Consider the following 17982-nt stretch of genomic DNA (forward strand, 5'->3'; position numbering starts at 1 on the left):
CTGAATGAACAGAGACCTGCCGCCGGAGGCAGGAGCCACCGCGGGGGACGTCACCGAGAGGGCGGGGCCACAGTGGACCACCAGTCCACATGTACTGGTATGAAGGCTATATATATATATATATATATATATATATATATATATATATATATATATATATATATATATATATATATATATATATATATATATATATATATATACACACACACACACACACACACACACACACACACACACACACACATATATATATATATATATATCTGTCATATTTCTTTTTGCGCAGGAAGAAGTTTGAAATTGTGGCCTATTTTTATGTACAAATGTCTAATATTAGAGTATTTTGTTTGTTTTCTTTGTTGTGATAGTTAACTGGGTTTGGAATAAAAGTAAAGTGTTACCAAAAAAAAAAAAAGAAACAAACTTTAAATAAACAAGTTCAGTATAACATTTTCACACACACACACATCTTTATCATTCCTTATCATTATCGGAGCAGTACTTTACATTAACTGTTGGACACCTCTACTGTACACTGACAAAGCCCTGTGTAATTATATGTATAAAAAACTATGGTTGAATTAACTTGAGTAAATGTTTGTATATATTCCACCTGTGACTAGAATTGTAATGAGCCAGCAAACTCAAACTCTGGGGAGTATGACCATGTTGTCAAAGATGGGAAATGATGGAGGGAACTCATGACCTTCTGTACCAGGAAAAGAAAAAACTTCTGAGGCATTTTACGCTGAATGTTCCTTTTTTTTTTCCACCATCTAGAGTTGCTGACATTGTCTGTGTGTCAACTGTTCCTGTAAAAGTCAAACAGAGTGGGTTTAACAGAGCTTTTTGGTGTTAAGGAAATAACCCAGGTAATAAATGTTCAGTCAAAGAGCTGAAAGAGGCTAAAAAGCTCCACAGTACTGTTACTGTCAGATGGCCGCGAGTGCAAACACACACTTCACATGGCATTAGGACAAACCATTTAGTTATGACATAAATAGATGTTTTATTTTTAAACTTTTATATTTAGCAAATTTCTTCTAAATGTATTCTATTTATAGCAATAGCATTGTTATTTCCCTTCTGTTAAATAAAAAGTCTACAGAAGGAGAAGTTGTTTCCAACTAAGAGCGAAGATCACATGAAATAACATGAAGGAAAGAAGCAGGAGCTGCATCCTGCAGCCTGAGACAATGTTTTTTTGCATCAAGAGCTTCATCTAGTGGCAGAATTGCAGAAGTGCAACACAGCAGCTTAATAATGTAATCTTATACCAAAGTATATTTTCATTGCTCCTACCTACCTTCCTGTTCTAACAAAACTATGTTCAGAATCAACAGAAACACACATGTAAAGACACTGAGCAATCCACTGACATTAAGTCAATTAATAGTTTAAAAAGGTAGCCCATTTTTATGTACAAATGTCCAATATTAGAGTACTTCATTGTTTTTTTGTTGTAATAGTCAACTGAATACCTTCGGGTTTGGAATAAAAGTGAAGTGTTACCAAAAAAGAAACGAAATAATAAAAAAACAAGGCCATTATAACATTTTCACACACACATCTGTATCATTATAACAACGGTAATTTACAATAACTGTTGGACACCACTGACACCTGCATTACTTTCATACAAAGTCATGTTTCCTCTCCATCTCGCACGCACACGCATACACGCACACACACACACACATTTTATTGTGGTATTGAGTAACAGGGTGACAGGCGGATGTGACTGAGCTCCACCTGCAGCTGCTGTGCACAGCGAACGGTTTTTGGGCAACAACATTCAGGTCAGACACAGATCTTTCTGCTTTTCTGCAAACAGCCTTTTTCTGCTGTCTGTCTCCGACATGCTGAGTTCACATCACATTACGTCTGGTTATTTAGCTTTGCTGAACATCTACTGGACGGGTTTTCCCTGTATTAGAGATATCACTTGCTGTACAGATAATGTAGAGCCCATCCTTATGTAAGAATAAAAGATAACAACGTTTTGTTTTTCCATCTGGATGTGATGATGCCAGACATTGGATATCATTGTTTTATAACATAAATTGATCAGGGATACTTCCCACAGATAAGTCATGCCTAGAAAAGCCAAAGATCAACATGAAATTAAATTATTCTATCCCACTCATCACATTACATTATTGGTGGACTTAATAAAAAACTTTAATTTAAATTTGAGACCACAAATGTGCTTATTTTTTTCACAGGAGAACTGTCATGATCTAGTGTCGATCCACAGGCTGCGCTTACAGGCACACAAGTAGGTTTATTATACAACAGCTGAGTGTTGCCATGTTTCCATTATACTAAAGAAAAACAATCACTCACAGTAATTAGGCTTTCTGTCATGTACAATGTGACTCCACCAAGTGAATAATTATTGATCGGTAGCAACATGTCAGCACTGATATGGACTATCCTTGCAATTAACAAGGCAAGAACAAGACAGTGTCATTGAATGACAATGTGGTACACATGCAATAACAAATAATAAACACCTTTATGAGTGAAAAAAGTTCTCTATAATTAAAAACCTTTAAGCTTTTCATCTGCATCTATGACCTTCAACAAACAATGCAACAACATCCTCTCTTCATTCAACAGAGACGACTGCGTCACAAATGCTCATCTTTTTCATTCCATAATCTTAATCTTAATCTCACATGATAAATGCGCAAACACAATTATTATATCTTCTTTTTACTATTACCTATTTTTCTTATTTCCGCCTGTGCTCTATCAACTTCAAATCTATGCAAGTAGATTTTTTTTATGTTGGGTTGAACGGATTTTAATACTACAAGAGACAATATTTTACAGTAAAAGATGTAAAAAAACATTTATGTGCCCTTTAAAGATATGAAAACAACAAGTGGAGTACGTGTACTTTACAAATCAAAAAGCTTGTTACATAAAAACACAGATAATTTATAAAAGAGTTTGAATGTATTTGTTCCAGTTGGGGAGAGTGAAGTTTGTTAGAAAAAAGTGTTTCATTCATCTAATTCACTAATTAGACAGTTTAATGTTTTACACACACACACACACACACACACACACACACACACACACACACACACACACACACACACACACACACAGTATAGGCACACATGATAGGACAACTGCCATATAGGGTTTTAAGATCATGCCAAGTGTTTTGTGCTGGTCTTTGTGCATGTGTGTGTGCATGCGTGTGTGTGTCTATAACTCTTTTGCAGAAGTGCTGAGTAGTATTTGTGACCTACCGCTGATAAAGCACTAACAGATGAGGAAGGATATATTATAAAAAATACAGGAAAGGCTGAGGAAGCTATGTCAAGCTAACCTCAGAGAGACAGAATGACGCTGAGACCTCTGTCAATGTTCATCAAAATAAAAGAACAAAGTGGCAGTTCCATTATGTCAACAAAGTGTGAACAAAATGTAGGTATACTAATAGTTTTTCATCCTATTAAGCATGAATCATCTTTGAATGTGACTTGGGTCCAAATCCACTTTATAGTGCTGGGATCTTTGCACTAAAAACAAATGAAGCACCACTTGTAAACATTTAGACACAAACTTGTGACCTTTTTCCACAATCTTTTTCCTAAATAAATAAGTACATAAATAAAATAAAATAAAGCTGAAAATAAAATAGAAATGTATAAATCAGCTCCTCTTCCACTAATCACCTATCAACCCCTGAGAATAAGAACCAGCTCCACCACAACAACTAACACTAACATACTGTTGAAGCACAGATGCGTCTAAATTAACAATCTAACTCAACAGAGAAAGCGCAATACTTTGATTACTAGTACTTTTATGTTGCTATTTTGACATTACCGGTACTTTTACTTCAGGAGATGCAGATATGAGAGGCGCCTGTAGCTGTGTTTATTTTGAAAGCGTAGCCGGATGTTGAACTTTCACACCTTCTGCGGCTCATATTTTGAAGAGAGGCGGTTCTCTCAACACCAGATTACAGACGACCACAGAGAGCAGAGACGCGGGGCTCATCTATCTTCCGTTTTCATTCGTCCTCATCCCGCTAGCGGAGCGGCAAAACGGGCTTCGGCCAAAAACGGGACTTTTATTTGTAAATGCAAACACTTCCGGGCTCACAAACATGCTGCTGCGCTCCTGCTTGGCCGCGAGAAGAGACCAGCCTTAGAATAAACCTGACACAAGTTGAATTGCGCTCCAGGGAGGAGGTAAGCCGAAGAATAGCTACTTTATGAGAAATCACACGCCAAACCTCAATGTAAAAATGACTTATTTTTAACAGCTCAGCTCTCTGTCTCTTTCAGTCATAGTCAGAAAATACTAAACCTTTACAGTAATTTCTTACGGTCTATAGTGAATATCTATAGATATTCACTTTTTGAGTGTATTAAGACGATATATGTTCTAGTTATTTTAAAGTGCAGCTAAACACCAATAAAATATACATTTTTGTGCCAAGTTACTGGATTTTACATTCATTTGTCTTGTTTTAGCTTCGGTTGCATGTTTTTACGGTCCTCACTTTGGGGAAGTGGTTTTAAGGGCCATCGTTGGCAAGAGAGAGAAAAAGAGAATGGGTTAACAGAGGTCAGAGGTAAAGAAACTATGTTTAATATTTGTGTGCAACACTTGAGGTCCTTCTGCATATTTGTCAGGGGAGAGGTCATACATCAGGGTGTCAGAGGTCAATGTCCACTGGTGCCAGTGCTGTGGACGACCTCATGTCAAGACACCTTTCCTTCTCTCCGTGTCCCACATCCTTCTGCACCTAAAATGTCAACTGCGTTTGTAATAGCACTTCTAAGTGTTGATGTCTGCCAAGATGGAACTCGTTAGTACTGGTAAAACTGGGGGACCTCAGATTCAGATGCTCTTGTTGGATTATGCAAATATATCTTTGCATAATCCAACAAGAGCAGCAACGAAACAGAAAAACATCTGTGTGGAAATATAGGAGGTTTAATCTTTATCTGTGTTTAAAATCGAAGTACACCCTACACCTGTAAAAGTAAACACGGCAACAATTCCCTGTGAAGTGTAGTGGACGATTATGAAGCTGCATAAACTAGAAGTACTGGCAGTACTCAGGTAAAGTACATGCATCTAGCTGCTTTCTTTCACTGAAAGAGCTGTAAGGGATGAGTGGACTGGCATTAGGTCATTTAGGTCATCCTTTTCATTTCATTCTAGATTGTACGCCTATTTCTTTACATTTTGCATAGGAATACTGTGACTTTTATTCCACTGAGCGCTTTGCATACTTTCAGATTAATATTTGACATTACAAAAGTTATTTAGAAAGTCAGTTCTGCGACTGTTGGCCGGATAAAATAAGCTCGCTTTGACCTCTTAGAAGCCGCCTTGAGCAATCTTTGCAATATATTTTTAACATTTCAAAAGATGAAACCGTCAATTAATTAATAAAAAAAAACAGAATCTGCACCTTGCACCTGTGTGAAGTAATCATCAGCAGCAGCCCTGCAAAAATGGCTTCTAGTTCGGGCTCCTTGTCATGTTTTAGACAACTGCGAGATTTTAGCAGCTCCACCAAAGGGACATTTCCCCTGTGAGCGGCTTACATGTTCACAGGGGAAATGTGAACATATGAGAAGTTCATATGTTTATATGGCACTCTGACTCTCCGTATGCAGCAAGCTGTGTTCCAACATCTGCTGATCATAGTCAGTATTCATTTTTTCCTAGGCCGACCCCCATCCACCACAACATTAACAACACCACGTGGTGACTCTCTGGTGTGAAATTATTAAAACCAGCTCCACCTTCAGCAAATTTAGAAGCTGATGCATCCATTTTCAGAACCTACTACATAAAGTGTTGAAGACACTGAGCAACTCCCAGAGGTCCGGAGTGAACATTAATCAGCAAAGAGTTCAACAATCAATTAATATTTCAAATGAGAAAGTTTAGGGCAACAAAACTGCAAATTCACTACTTTGGTGGTTTCTTTTCGTTCATTGTTCATTGTTCACATATTGTTGTATAAAATGCAACGTGAAGACGTCAGCTTGGTCCGTAAGAAATCCTAGAGGGGAATTTTGGACATTTTGAAGATAAAACGATCATTGGCAGATTAATCAATGATGAAAATGATCAATCGCTGCAGGTTCTTGGCAAAAAATACCCAAAAAGACCTATAGAACAACACTGGCAGGAGTGCAGAGACATTCACTTCTAGAGGCTCAGCCTTCAAACCAATCAAGGATAACAACGATGTCTGCTTGATTAGTGATTTTCACAGCTTCTCTCAGTCTCATGCCCATGCTCATACCACTAGCTTAAGTTGCACATTATATCTTTAAATCTTCTCTCTTCTCTTCATGCTAACGTGCACACAGGCAGCTCACAATGCAGGTGCAAAATGAGAATGAGAAACTCCCAGTAGTTATGACAGTGAAACTTAATGCAGCAGTGCAGGCAACACTTCTTACAAGTGAAACAATTAATTGCAGTTTGCTGTTATTACCACTGCTGATATGAGCTTCCTCTTTATCCACTCAGTTTGTTTCAACAAAAATACATTCAAAATCCATTTCAAAGACTCATAAAGACACAGAGCAACTTCAACACGTTCCTAAGTCCTGACAATTAGCAACTAGTTCAATTCAATTAGTAGTTTATTTTATTTTATTTAGCATTTTCTTTATCATATAGATTACAGAGAACTAAAAAACCCTTGTTGTATAAAATGTGAAATGTCAAGACGTGTTCGTGGACTATGGGAAATCCTAGAGGGGATTTTTGAACATTTTGACGATAAAATAATGACTTAATGATAATGAAGATCATCATTGATCACAGCTTCTTGGCAAAAGATAAGAAATCCGCAACAACCTTTAGAACTTAGCAAATTTGGTTTGACATGACCTGTTTGTCTGTAAACTAACTAAACAGCGTTTCAGTTATAGGTCAGCACAGTTTTTTTTTTTTTTTGTTTTTTTTTTGAGGTGGGCTAGAAGCTCAGGAAAACCACTTGTGTTCTCTAGAGTGCTGCTGAAATGCTGACCAGCTCGCTGTCAGCGCTTCTGTGGTCTGTCCTCTGCTGCCACGATACCAAAAAGTGCTACAGGGATGCAAAAACAAGCCTTTATTTTTGATTGAGTTGATTTTTATGAAAGGTTGGCACACAGTAGTAGGAAAAGGGAAACAGGAGATCATGCAGTTATAAGACTTGAGTTCAGATACAAAAAAAGAACATGTATGATCAAAGTGACTGACACACTCTTCAATGAAATGAACTGATGAATGAAATGTACAGGAGTTTTAAAACTATGCTTGAAATTCTATATATATATTTTTATAACCCCCCCAAAGGTTCTTAAACGGTATTCAAACTAACTTTTAATGATAGTTCAAATATTTCTAAGCCTAAGAATAATTCTGAATGCTGTAATCAAACATTTACATTCAGTACTTTTAGCCAGAATGGTTTCATTAATGTGTTGGATTCACTATTAAACAGTTTGGCTAATTTCTCTTCTACGGCTGCCTAAGTGTCGCCCTGAACTTCTCATATAGTTCACGTTTTGTTGTCAAGATGTAAGACATTAACATCAAGTGCTCACCTCAAGTTAGACAAAAAAGATCAGTCATTCAGACACAACTTGTTGTGCTAAAATTGTCCATTATTTCCTCTTTATTTGTTTCCACATTCAAACACAGTCAGCAGTTGAGACTGGAAAGACGAGGGGATTTCTTCAAGCTACTTTAACATTTCATGTCAAGATTAAGAAGATATGTGCATTAAAAAAGTCACAGCGAAGGAAGAAAAAACTGAATCTGACGCTGGAAAGAACCAAAAAATCACTCGCTACGTTCTAGTTCTTACACCACCATCATCAACACTGAAAGGTGATACTGCACTGTAAAGTGCTTTGCTTGGCTGTGATTTGGCACTATACAAATAAAATTGAATTGAATTCTAGCTGACTGCTTAAACTTTAATTTGAGTTGAGCTACTACACAATAGTTTTATTAATAAAGGCCACAGTACAGCCTAATTTGTAATTTCTAATAATTTCATGTTTGTGCCACATGTTTGTGAAAACATCTGTCTTAAACCCTCAAAAGATAAAATTGAGAAAATTCATCTCAGGTAGTATATATTGAGCTAAAAACTCTTGTTTTACCTGTGGGAAAAGGGAATATAGTGGATATTTTATAGAACTCACTCCTCCCAAGGTACACGATTTAAAAGATTAAAGTTGTACTCTTGCACAGCTGCACGGTTTTGTCATTTTTTCACTATACCTCACCACATCCTTCACTCTGTAACCACAAATTTACAGACTGAAATTAATTCATGTCTGTGGGAGCATAATCAAAAAGTAATATGCGCGATACAGCAAATCGCTGTTGCGAATGGTGTTGAGAGCTGCATTCCCATCCTGTTTGTGTATCTATAGTTAAATATTAGGAAGTATCTCGTGTGTCTCTTCCTAACTTAAAAATAGATTACAATTGAAGTTTTCCAGTTCCTTCACTGTCCACGTCATGTCATTCATGTTGAGCGCTTGCTACCCAGTTCTTGTGTTGCATATATAACACATACTGTATAATTACGAGGAACTCAACTCAACTCAACAATGGTTGAGTGGAAAAATGTGCATTGTTGTCGTTTGTGTCTCATATGATGTCATATCGTACTGCTTGTCATTGTTCAGACGTTGAGTTTACCATTATAAATCGTTCTGCTCCTCTTCGCTCTTCACAGCTCTTCAGGTATCAGTGTGTTGAAAGTAGGAAAACTAAGCAGCCACAGCTTACGAGTAAAGCAGAAACTCTCTGAAGGGCAAACTTTAGTCAAACAAATATATATAAGGGAAAATCTCAGCACTGCTGCCAAACTCATTCATGCGTCCGCATTATAAAGAAGGTTTTGACTGTACCTCTCCACACACAGATAAGTTCTGGAGCACATTTCCAAAAAAACAACATGATTTTTAATATTATTACGGTAACTGTAGCTTCAAAATAATCCTGTTGTACATGACTAATCACTTATGGTTTCTAGTCTCCAGTTTGTGAGGATTGGTCATTTTCATTTTTCATTTTTTTTGTGACCCTTCCAAACCCACAGTTGGTAAATATCAATCGACGCCAGTTTCAGCATGTTGACACCTCAGAGAGTAAAGTGTCTGCTCTTATAGATAGGATCATAACACTTTTTTTGTCTTTGTCAATCTGCAAGTGCTGACCCTCTGGTGTGGACCATCTGGTTGCCTGACTCCCCCTCCTCTTCGTTTTCCAAACCTTTCTACACTTCACCTGGTCGCCATGGAAGCCAGAGGAAAGTATGATTTTAATGCAACAGCAGACGACGAGCTCAGCTTCAGAAAGGGCGATACACTTAAGGTCAGTGTATATGGATTAAATGATGACTTTCTCACTCTGGCTTCAATATGTTTTATTACTTCTATGCACTAAATTGTCTTTTTTTCTTTTTGTGATCAGATTATAAGTCCACAAGACGACTGGTATAAGGCAGAGATGAATGGACATGAAGGATTCGTACCACAAAACTACATTGAAATGCTGACTCCAAAGTAAGAGACACCTGTAAATATAAGTCTGACAGAGTGTGTCTAGATTTGGATTTGTTACCTTATTTGAGCTGTCCAAACATCTGTATGTATGTGGATATCATATATATCCACTTAAAGTCCTCCTACTTACTTCTACCTGTGCAAACAGTTGAAGATCTCGAATGACTTCTGGCGCTCTATGTATAAAATTGAATTGAATTAAACTGAATCTTGCTAACTTTGCAACAAAAAAAACAACAACACAAAGACATTACTATACCCTCTTCATATGTAATTCATATGGTGTGTGACTGTGTGTGTGATAGGTGGCTTGTTGTAATCAGGAGCAATGTGGCTTCTTTGTGTTTCTAGGTGGTTTCAAGACAACGCCACCCGCAATTCTGCAGAAGAGCTCCTGAGAAACAGAACTGTGGGAGAATTTGTCATTCGAGGATCCCAGAGCTCTCCTGGAGACTTCTCCATCTCTGTCAAGTGAGTTAAACTGTGTCTCTAAAACATTTGATTATGACTGTTTCCGTCTATGAGAAGTTTGCCGTTGATGCCAGAGGCTTAAACTGTACGGGGGTTGCAGAGGGTGTGCAGAAAAGACACGAGGCTACCGTGTGAGGTAACATGCAGGTTACGTTAGTGATTGTAGGTTTTAGCTCGCTTATCACCACGATCAACTGTTGCAGCAGAGAGCATCAACATTAACAGTCATGCAGCTCATGGAGGCAATTAGTAGTTGCAGTAGGCCACTTTAAAACCCTATAGCATAAAGAACCAAACACACAGACATGAGAGAAAGATGTTTGCCAGACAAATACGACTGGGGCCACAACACAACTCAGTGTTGTTATGTAGCCCCAGCCACTAGATAATACGTTATGGAAAGTAGTTATTTCCTAGCTGAGGGGGACATGAGTGTCTGTACCGACGGCTGAGATATTCTAGTCTGCACCAAAGTGGTGGACTGGTCCACTAATCCTAAGACAAACAGTGACATTCCTGGACTTTCACAGGCTTTCAGTTCATTTTCAAGAAAGAGTTTTTACTGTAAATTAACAGTCATCTCTTTATTAGCCTAATGCTGTGGTGTACCTCTGTCAAAACAGAACATTTGAAAATGAATGTCAAGGGAGATGTCACTTTGAAAATGAAATGCTCCCACCACTTTCATTCATGCTGTGTTTCAACAACGTCAGCTCATCCTACATAGAAACTTTAATACACACAAATTTTCCTTGAAAGTCTTCAAACATTCGCTTTAAACTTTAATCTTTTCAATTCCCTAAGGTCAGGTTTCTGTGACAAAGCAAACTTCCTTGTTGTTGCTAACGAATCAGTCAGAAAGAAGAATTAGTTCATGTCAACGTGTGACGAGGGTGCTGCTGCGCTCTCAATCCGCTTTATTGATGAAACCATCGGTTCACAGTTAGAAACAGCTTAAACTGATTTCATTTGTCCTTCCTTCGGCAATACTCTATAAATATGAAAAGTAAATCTCATTCACCATGTGACTCTGTTAGCTTCTCTTGTGCTGCACACTCTGCAGTTTCATGGCCTATATTTACAACCAGCTGCAGAAGCAGCAGTGGAGTAGACAGAGACAGGGGAAGAGTGCCGCAGCATTTAGAGGTTGTGGCACTTCCAGCACAAGCTTAAGTTAGTTGGTCTTTCTGTGTCGGCAGTGGACAGGAAAACGTTCAGATTGTGCATTTCAGTGGGTCGTGCAACGTTTCCTTTTTAACTCTGACGCTTGCTGTTGCTCAAGCACACTTTATTTAGAGAAGACCTTTTCATGTCACAAACCCAGGCAGCGCTCCTTTGCGGTAACTGTGGTTTTTGTAGTTTATTAACTTTTTGCTCATCCCCTAAGAACAAATGTCTCTGAGTATCAAGTGGTTTTAGTTGAAATACTCACCTCACGTACTTACCTTTAGACTTGTTACAGTCTGAATCTGCCTTTAGATTTGTCCAATGCTGAGTTAATCATGACCGCTAGCTGATACTGCTCTCTCACTCTTTTTAAATGCTGAACGTGATGAACAGCGTATTCATACGTTGTGCACAGGCTGTTTTTGTGAATGAATCAGAGACGGTTTTGTATGTAATGTGTGGCCGGCTTATTTTTAGTCATCCTTAGTCAGTTGGACTGAAATATCCATGATAGGTGGGCTGGTCATCAACCTTACTATAGTAGGGTGAAATTTTGTACAAGATTCCTGATATACAGAGGATTCATCATTAATCGTACCCATTAATAGTACACATACAGTATATTGAGTTCACTATTATACACAGCAAGTACTCCAATAAATGATACAACTAGGCAACAGATATTTAGTATGGTTGCTAAAATATGATTTATAAAATCTCTTGCACAAAGTAACTGGTAACCATTGGTTAATCAACTACTGTAATGTATTAGAGTAGTACAATTTTAATTCTTTTAGTGTTTTCTTTCAGTGTTCAGGGGGTTTTTGTAGTCATTTCATTTCAGTCTCCAACATTGACTCGAACATGACCAGTAATATTAAAAAGACTTTAGATGCATCTGCTGCTACTGCTTTTAATCTCGCTGCAGAGCACTGCATATGCATATACAAGATAGAGACATCATTTTCTACACTGTATATTTATCCAAACATAATATATTAAGTGATATTAAGGGCTCTGACAGGTGAGGCTCTCTATTTTGGCAATGCAGAGGCTACAACTCTGATGTCATTTCGTTCAGTGACCAGCAGAGGACAATCCAGCTGAGGAAACAATCCAGGAATCCAGAAATGAAGGAAACATGGAGGCATTAGTCCATCACATTATCATGTGACACATTTCCCTTTATATGCTCTTACTCTTTTAACATCTGGGGTTGAAAAGTGGTGAAGCAGGTGGAGCAGATGCCCTTTATAAGGCCAGAATATAACAAAAAAAAGTTCATAGCAGCTTCCATTAACATTGTAAACAACCTTTGGAGGAGTTAGGGCTCCTACACGTTTTTGTACATTTATATCCTGTGCGATCCTGTGAGAGCCACATCACAGTCAAATTTCTACTGAAGTCCTTTTGATCCCACGGCTTCGTCTTTCGTCAGACATGAGAGTGACGTTCAGCACTTCAAAGTGATGAAGGACAACAAAGGCATGTACTTCCTGTGGTCGGAGAAATTCACCTCCCTAAACAAGCTGGTGGACTTCTACAAGAACACCTCTATCTCTAAGACCAGGGAGATCTACCTCAACGATGGCAGCCCAGACTGCAGGAGCCCCTCCTCAGCCCAGTCGGTAAGATATTTCTTTGCTGTCTGTGACTTTGTTTCGCTATTTACGTGTATAAAATATGACATTACTTAAACTAAATCTGTAAATGTCAACAAAAGGCCAAACCACAGTAACCTACTTAAATTGGTAAATTGTTTGTTTTTTTAGAAGTATCTGCTTCAGGAAGTGTTCAGAAGTCTGACACTGTATATAGATATAACTCTACACAGAACTAGGAGGTGACATACATGGCAGACATTACTGTTTTTTATGGCCTTGAGCAGGTTATTTTGTTTGTTTCTACTTCACCTTCCCCTAGGTTTCTTTGTATTAATGGGAGATCTGTATGTTGTTTTGTCGCAACAATTCTGTGCATGTTATGTTAAGATATGTTGAGTCTTTATGACAATTATTTATTTTAAATTGTTGAAATTAACTTTTAAAAAAGAAACAAAAAAGTAGCTGTTTTCAGAAATTTTATGGGAAAAGTAATACAAAATAATTCATTATAATATATTAAAGTAATAAACATTGGAGCAATGAGTTAGCAAGGCAGAACGAGTTTCAGTCATCTCAACTACTTGTCATCACACAACTAAATTATCATGTAAAGGAGAAGTGCTAGAAAAGGAAATGAAACCAAAAAAAGACATGGTCTCGCTCCTCTGCAAGATGTGGGAGAGGACATACTGTATGTGTCTGTGATAAAATGGTTGTAAGTCTTAAAGGGGTCTTAAAGTTTCACCATAACTTGGATCAATATTACAGTTTAAAAAGGGGGCAGTATCAAAAGACAGATAAAAACTCTTTGTGCTACATTTTTACATTAAAATAATAATGTGATCATAGCCCAGTGATGTTTTGCAAGAGAGACTCAAAATAAAATACTGCAAATTAATGCAAGATTATAAATAGTAGCAGTATTTTCCAGCTAAGTGGCAGTAGTTGAAAGATAACACTAACATCACACAGTATGTAGCTATGTAAAGAGAGAGTCACAGTAGCATCATGAACTATACCATACTTCCCCTATTTATTAATATAAATCAGTATAAATAATTATGTGTTTGGAACGCCCCCTCCACATGTGTGTGCCCACATGAAGCAAAATAGTTATTAAAATACACGGAGGAAAATCGGTTTACCACTGAATTATTATTACTGAATTATTGTATACATTTACCACAATGAAATACTGCTACAAATGACTATTTAATATAAAGTGTTGCCAATATAATTTTTTAAAAGCTATGATATCATCTGTTAATGTACATACATTTACATATGTGGAGAACTATGTTCCAGAGTAAGTGGGAAATGTTTCATTAAGCAATAGTTAACAATACTAACAATACTATTTGGTAATTTAGTCTAGCTAATGTTATTAGCAAAAGTTGTCATTTGAGTTTTTTGTTTTAGTGAGATGTATTTAGATCTTATTGATCTCATTTAATCCTCATTAAATGTAAATCATATATTAGCCAGCTAACGTTAGACTGGTGTAAGTATTTAGTAACAACTAGTTTTGGTCTACCCATTTATTTTAGTGAGGTATAAAACCTGCACTAAGTAACATTTGCATTAGTACGAGGCTTCGCTTCAACTTACAAACAACTGGTGTTTTCAGGAAGTTACAGGAATATACGTATAAATACATCATTGTTTACTGTCATATGGGACTTTAGATGAGAAATCAAGGGGAAAAGTAATCAGACCTTAAGTTCGATTCTTTGGCGAATGTTTAGTTTTGGATTTTAGATGTTTTTTTAGACGTTTTTATCTACGCCGTGTTCACAGGGCGTCGTTATTGCTGTTCACATCAGATGAAAATCACTTGATACGTGAGCATAAAAATAGAGACTTCTGCCTTCTTATCGCTCTACTGTAGTTCCTGATTCACCTGTTTTGATGTTGCAGCGTGCTGTTCTGTGCTTCCTGTCTGTTTCCTTTCTTCAGGTGAAGAGGGGAAGTTTGCCTGAACAACGTAACACAGCTGCAACTGTGGCTGCTGCACCGCGCAGAGCTTCAGACCAGCCTCACGGCCAACTGGTATTTACCACTGCTTTCTAATGTGTTTTTAATTCAGTCATTTGAATACATTTTTCATATTGGTGTAATAGTTTTGTATGAAGTTTGCATTCTAGTACTAAAACTTGGAGTGTCATTGAACATTTCTATCAGCTGCTGCTACAACTGACTCAATATGTGGATATACAGTATTTATATATTTTTATCATAATTTCTCTACAGTCTTTTCACTTAATGTATGGCGTACCAGTGTAACTGCTTGGAGTCACTGCTGTCTATCATCATGATTTATGTAATATTTGACAGTGTGAGTTTAGTGCCATTGAACCAAAATCATAAAGTGAAGTGTTCTTCCTACTTTTTCAGGCTAAGAGAGCGGGTCTGGAGGAGCGGGCTCACACCATAGGTCACACAGGAAGAAACAGCCCCATCAGCTCAGCTTGTCCTCCGCGTCGCACGTCTGAAACCTTGCCTTTGCCTCAGGTCAGTTTGTTGTCGTTGGACGGGGAAGTTAAATTATGGGTAAACGTCACTGTCCGCGTCAGTGTGTGTATTTAACACCACAGCAAGTGGTGAGGCTATTTTTATCTATTTAAATGTTCAATAAATAAATAAATATTGCTGAAGTAGGATTTTTCTCTCTCTCTTCAGTCAGATTAGTATAATATCATAGCATTCACTGTCAGGTATTGATGAGCGTCTGGTTTCTGATCCCACAGAGGCCATCCACAGTGCAGGTGAAAGCTCTGTATGACTTCACCGCGGAGGAAGACGACGAGCTCGGTTTTTGCGCCGGAGACATCATCGAAGTGCTGGATCGCTCTGACGCGTCGTGGTGGAAAGGGAGGCTGCGGGGGAAAAGCGGCCTGTTTCCTGCCAACTATACATTACAGCTGTGAGAAAGCACCCCGGGCGATGCACTTACTATGCCCTAACACATTCACAGACTCACTCTGCAAGTGCAGCGGCCCTGAATATGTGTTTTTGAACATAAACACTGAGCAGCCAGTGACTCATCTAATCTCTGTACCGCATGTCGGCACTTCATCAACACACCGGTGCCCACAGGACTCTGAGTCAGTTTGTCTTTTTCAGATTATGTAGAGCATATATACCGCTCAGTGCCGTGCTTGTTCAGGTTTCATTGAACATTTATTTGGAGCATTGAAAGTCCTGTGCATGTTTAACTGGCACACTGCAGATGGCACTGAGGACTGTTTCATCATTTGTGTTGTGATGTGTCTGTCAGCAGGTATTTATTTTACAAAGGCTGCTGATGAATCGACTGCAGTCGGACTGTTTGTGCTCAAGCTGTAAGTGTAGTCCTGTTTTATGCCACCAAATATTTTGTAAGGAATAAACATCATTAGATTTCTCGAGAAGTCTTAACGCTTCACACTGATGTGTAACTTCCCTGCCGCTCACTCACTTGGAAATAAAATTATTTTTATCACCGATTTCATGTTTAAATCTAATGTTAGCTCTGAATGACAAAGGCTCTCAGGGGAAATTCCTAGTCCAACGTATTTATTGGGATTTAGTGTTTTTTTAATCCTCCTCTGTGGCATTTTTAGCTGTAAGCTACAGCAAATGAGTTCATTGTGATATTTCTATTAAAGCCTGAAATACATTCATGAAGGGATCGCTTTAGTTCTTTATGCAACTCGCACGATGATCTTCATCTGCAGCTAAAGTTTGACCAGACATACAGAGAGCTGACCTTCAAACCTCTTAAAAGATGTAGTGTCTCTTCTTATTTATCGGATAACCTCCTACAGAGTGAAGTAGACAGAGTTGACCTTTGCTTTCAAAACGGCACCAATTATCCTAGGGACACTTGCACAGTGGATTTAGTCCGTCTCTGTGTCTCATGTCTCTTCGTGTAATCCCAGACGGTCTCTTTGATGTCGAGACCAGGCCTCTGTGGGGGACCAACCAAATGTATTAGATACTAATGGAATAGCTCTCACATGGTACTGTGTGATGAATAACATCAGTGCAGCTCTGTTGGTGCTGCAGACATCATCCAATCAGAGAACCACACTACCACAAAGGTAGATAATCACAATAACCTCTTGCCCGCTTTATGTTCTTGAGCATCTTCTTCTGTCTTGATGGCAGCGTTTCTGGTACAGTTAATTCCTGTGGTCCTCTGGTTGGAGGTTTAGCCAGCACATATGCATTACACACACTCAGTGACCACTATACCAAATGCATACAGTACAATGCAATTCACTTATGTAGTAGTTGTCTTTATGAAAGGGCACTGGCACTGGATTGACCTGTACCTCAACACCAGAACCAACCTCGGCCCCGACCAGATCTGTTTGCTCCTGGACCTGTGTCTCAACACCACGTACTTCACGTACAGAGGGGACTTCTACAAACAGAGACATGGCTGTGCCATGGGTTCCCCAGTGTCACCCATTGTAGCAAACCTATACATGGAAGAGGTGGAGAAGAAAGCTCTCAACTCCTTCCCAGGGACGACACCGACCCACTGGTTCAGATATGTGGATGACACCTGGGTGAAGATCAAGACCCAGGAGTTACAGTCTTTCACAGACCACATAAACTCAGTGGACACCAACATCAGTTTCACTAGAGAGGACACCAAAGATAACCGTTTGGCCTTCCTGGACTGCGCGGTCATCATTGGGGCAGGCAGAAGACTGGAAATAGAGGTTTACAGAAAACCCACCCACACGGACCAGTACCTGTTGTTCGACTCACATCATCCACTACAACACAAAATAGGAGTCATCAGGACTTTGAACCACAGAGCGCAAAACATCCCCACCTCCATAGAAGCCCAAAAGAAAGAAGACAGGCATCTGAAGACAGCGCTCAGGACTTGTGGATATCCCAAGTGGGCCTTTAACAAAGCAGGAACCTGTTCCAGGAAAAGAACAAGGGAACAGTCGGAGTCTCAGGTCCTACGCAAAAACCTGGTCATACCTTACATGGCTGGGGTTTCAGATAAGCTGAAGAGGATTTTCAGAAAACACAACATCCCTGTCTATTTCAAACCCACTAACACACTCAGACAGAAACTTGTACATCCCAAAGATCGGACTCCAAAACACAAGATGAGCAATATAGTGTATGCGGTCCAATGCAGTGAGGAATGCCCTGAA

At 38.6% G+C, this 17982-nt stretch overlaps 1 protein-coding gene across 1 annotated transcript; it reads left to right on the forward strand.

Annotated features, from left to right (window-relative positions):
- The first annotated feature begins 3984 nt into the window (after positions 1 to 3984).
- Positions 3985 to 16299, forward strand: grap2a (GRB2 related adaptor protein 2a). Its single transcript, XM_026357926.1, has 8 exons — positions 3985 to 4220; positions 9221 to 9384; positions 9484 to 9575; positions 9927 to 10046; positions 12652 to 12841; positions 14774 to 14866; positions 15212 to 15328; positions 15565 to 16299. The coding sequence occupies exons 2-8, from the start codon at positions 9307 to 9309 to the stop codon at positions 15742 to 15744; spliced, it is 870 nt and encodes a 289-aa protein (XP_026213711.1). The 5' UTR covers positions 3985 to 4220; positions 9221 to 9306; the 3' UTR covers positions 15745 to 16299.
- The last annotated feature ends 1683 nt before the right edge of the window (positions 16300 to 17982 follow it).

Source organism: Anabas testudineus, chromosome 8 (genome assembly GCF_900324465.2).
Source record: "Anabas testudineus chromosome 8, fAnaTes1.2, whole genome shotgun sequence".
In the NCBI taxonomy this organism is placed as follows: Eukaryota; Metazoa; Chordata; class Actinopteri; order Anabantiformes; family Anabantidae; genus Anabas; species Anabas testudineus.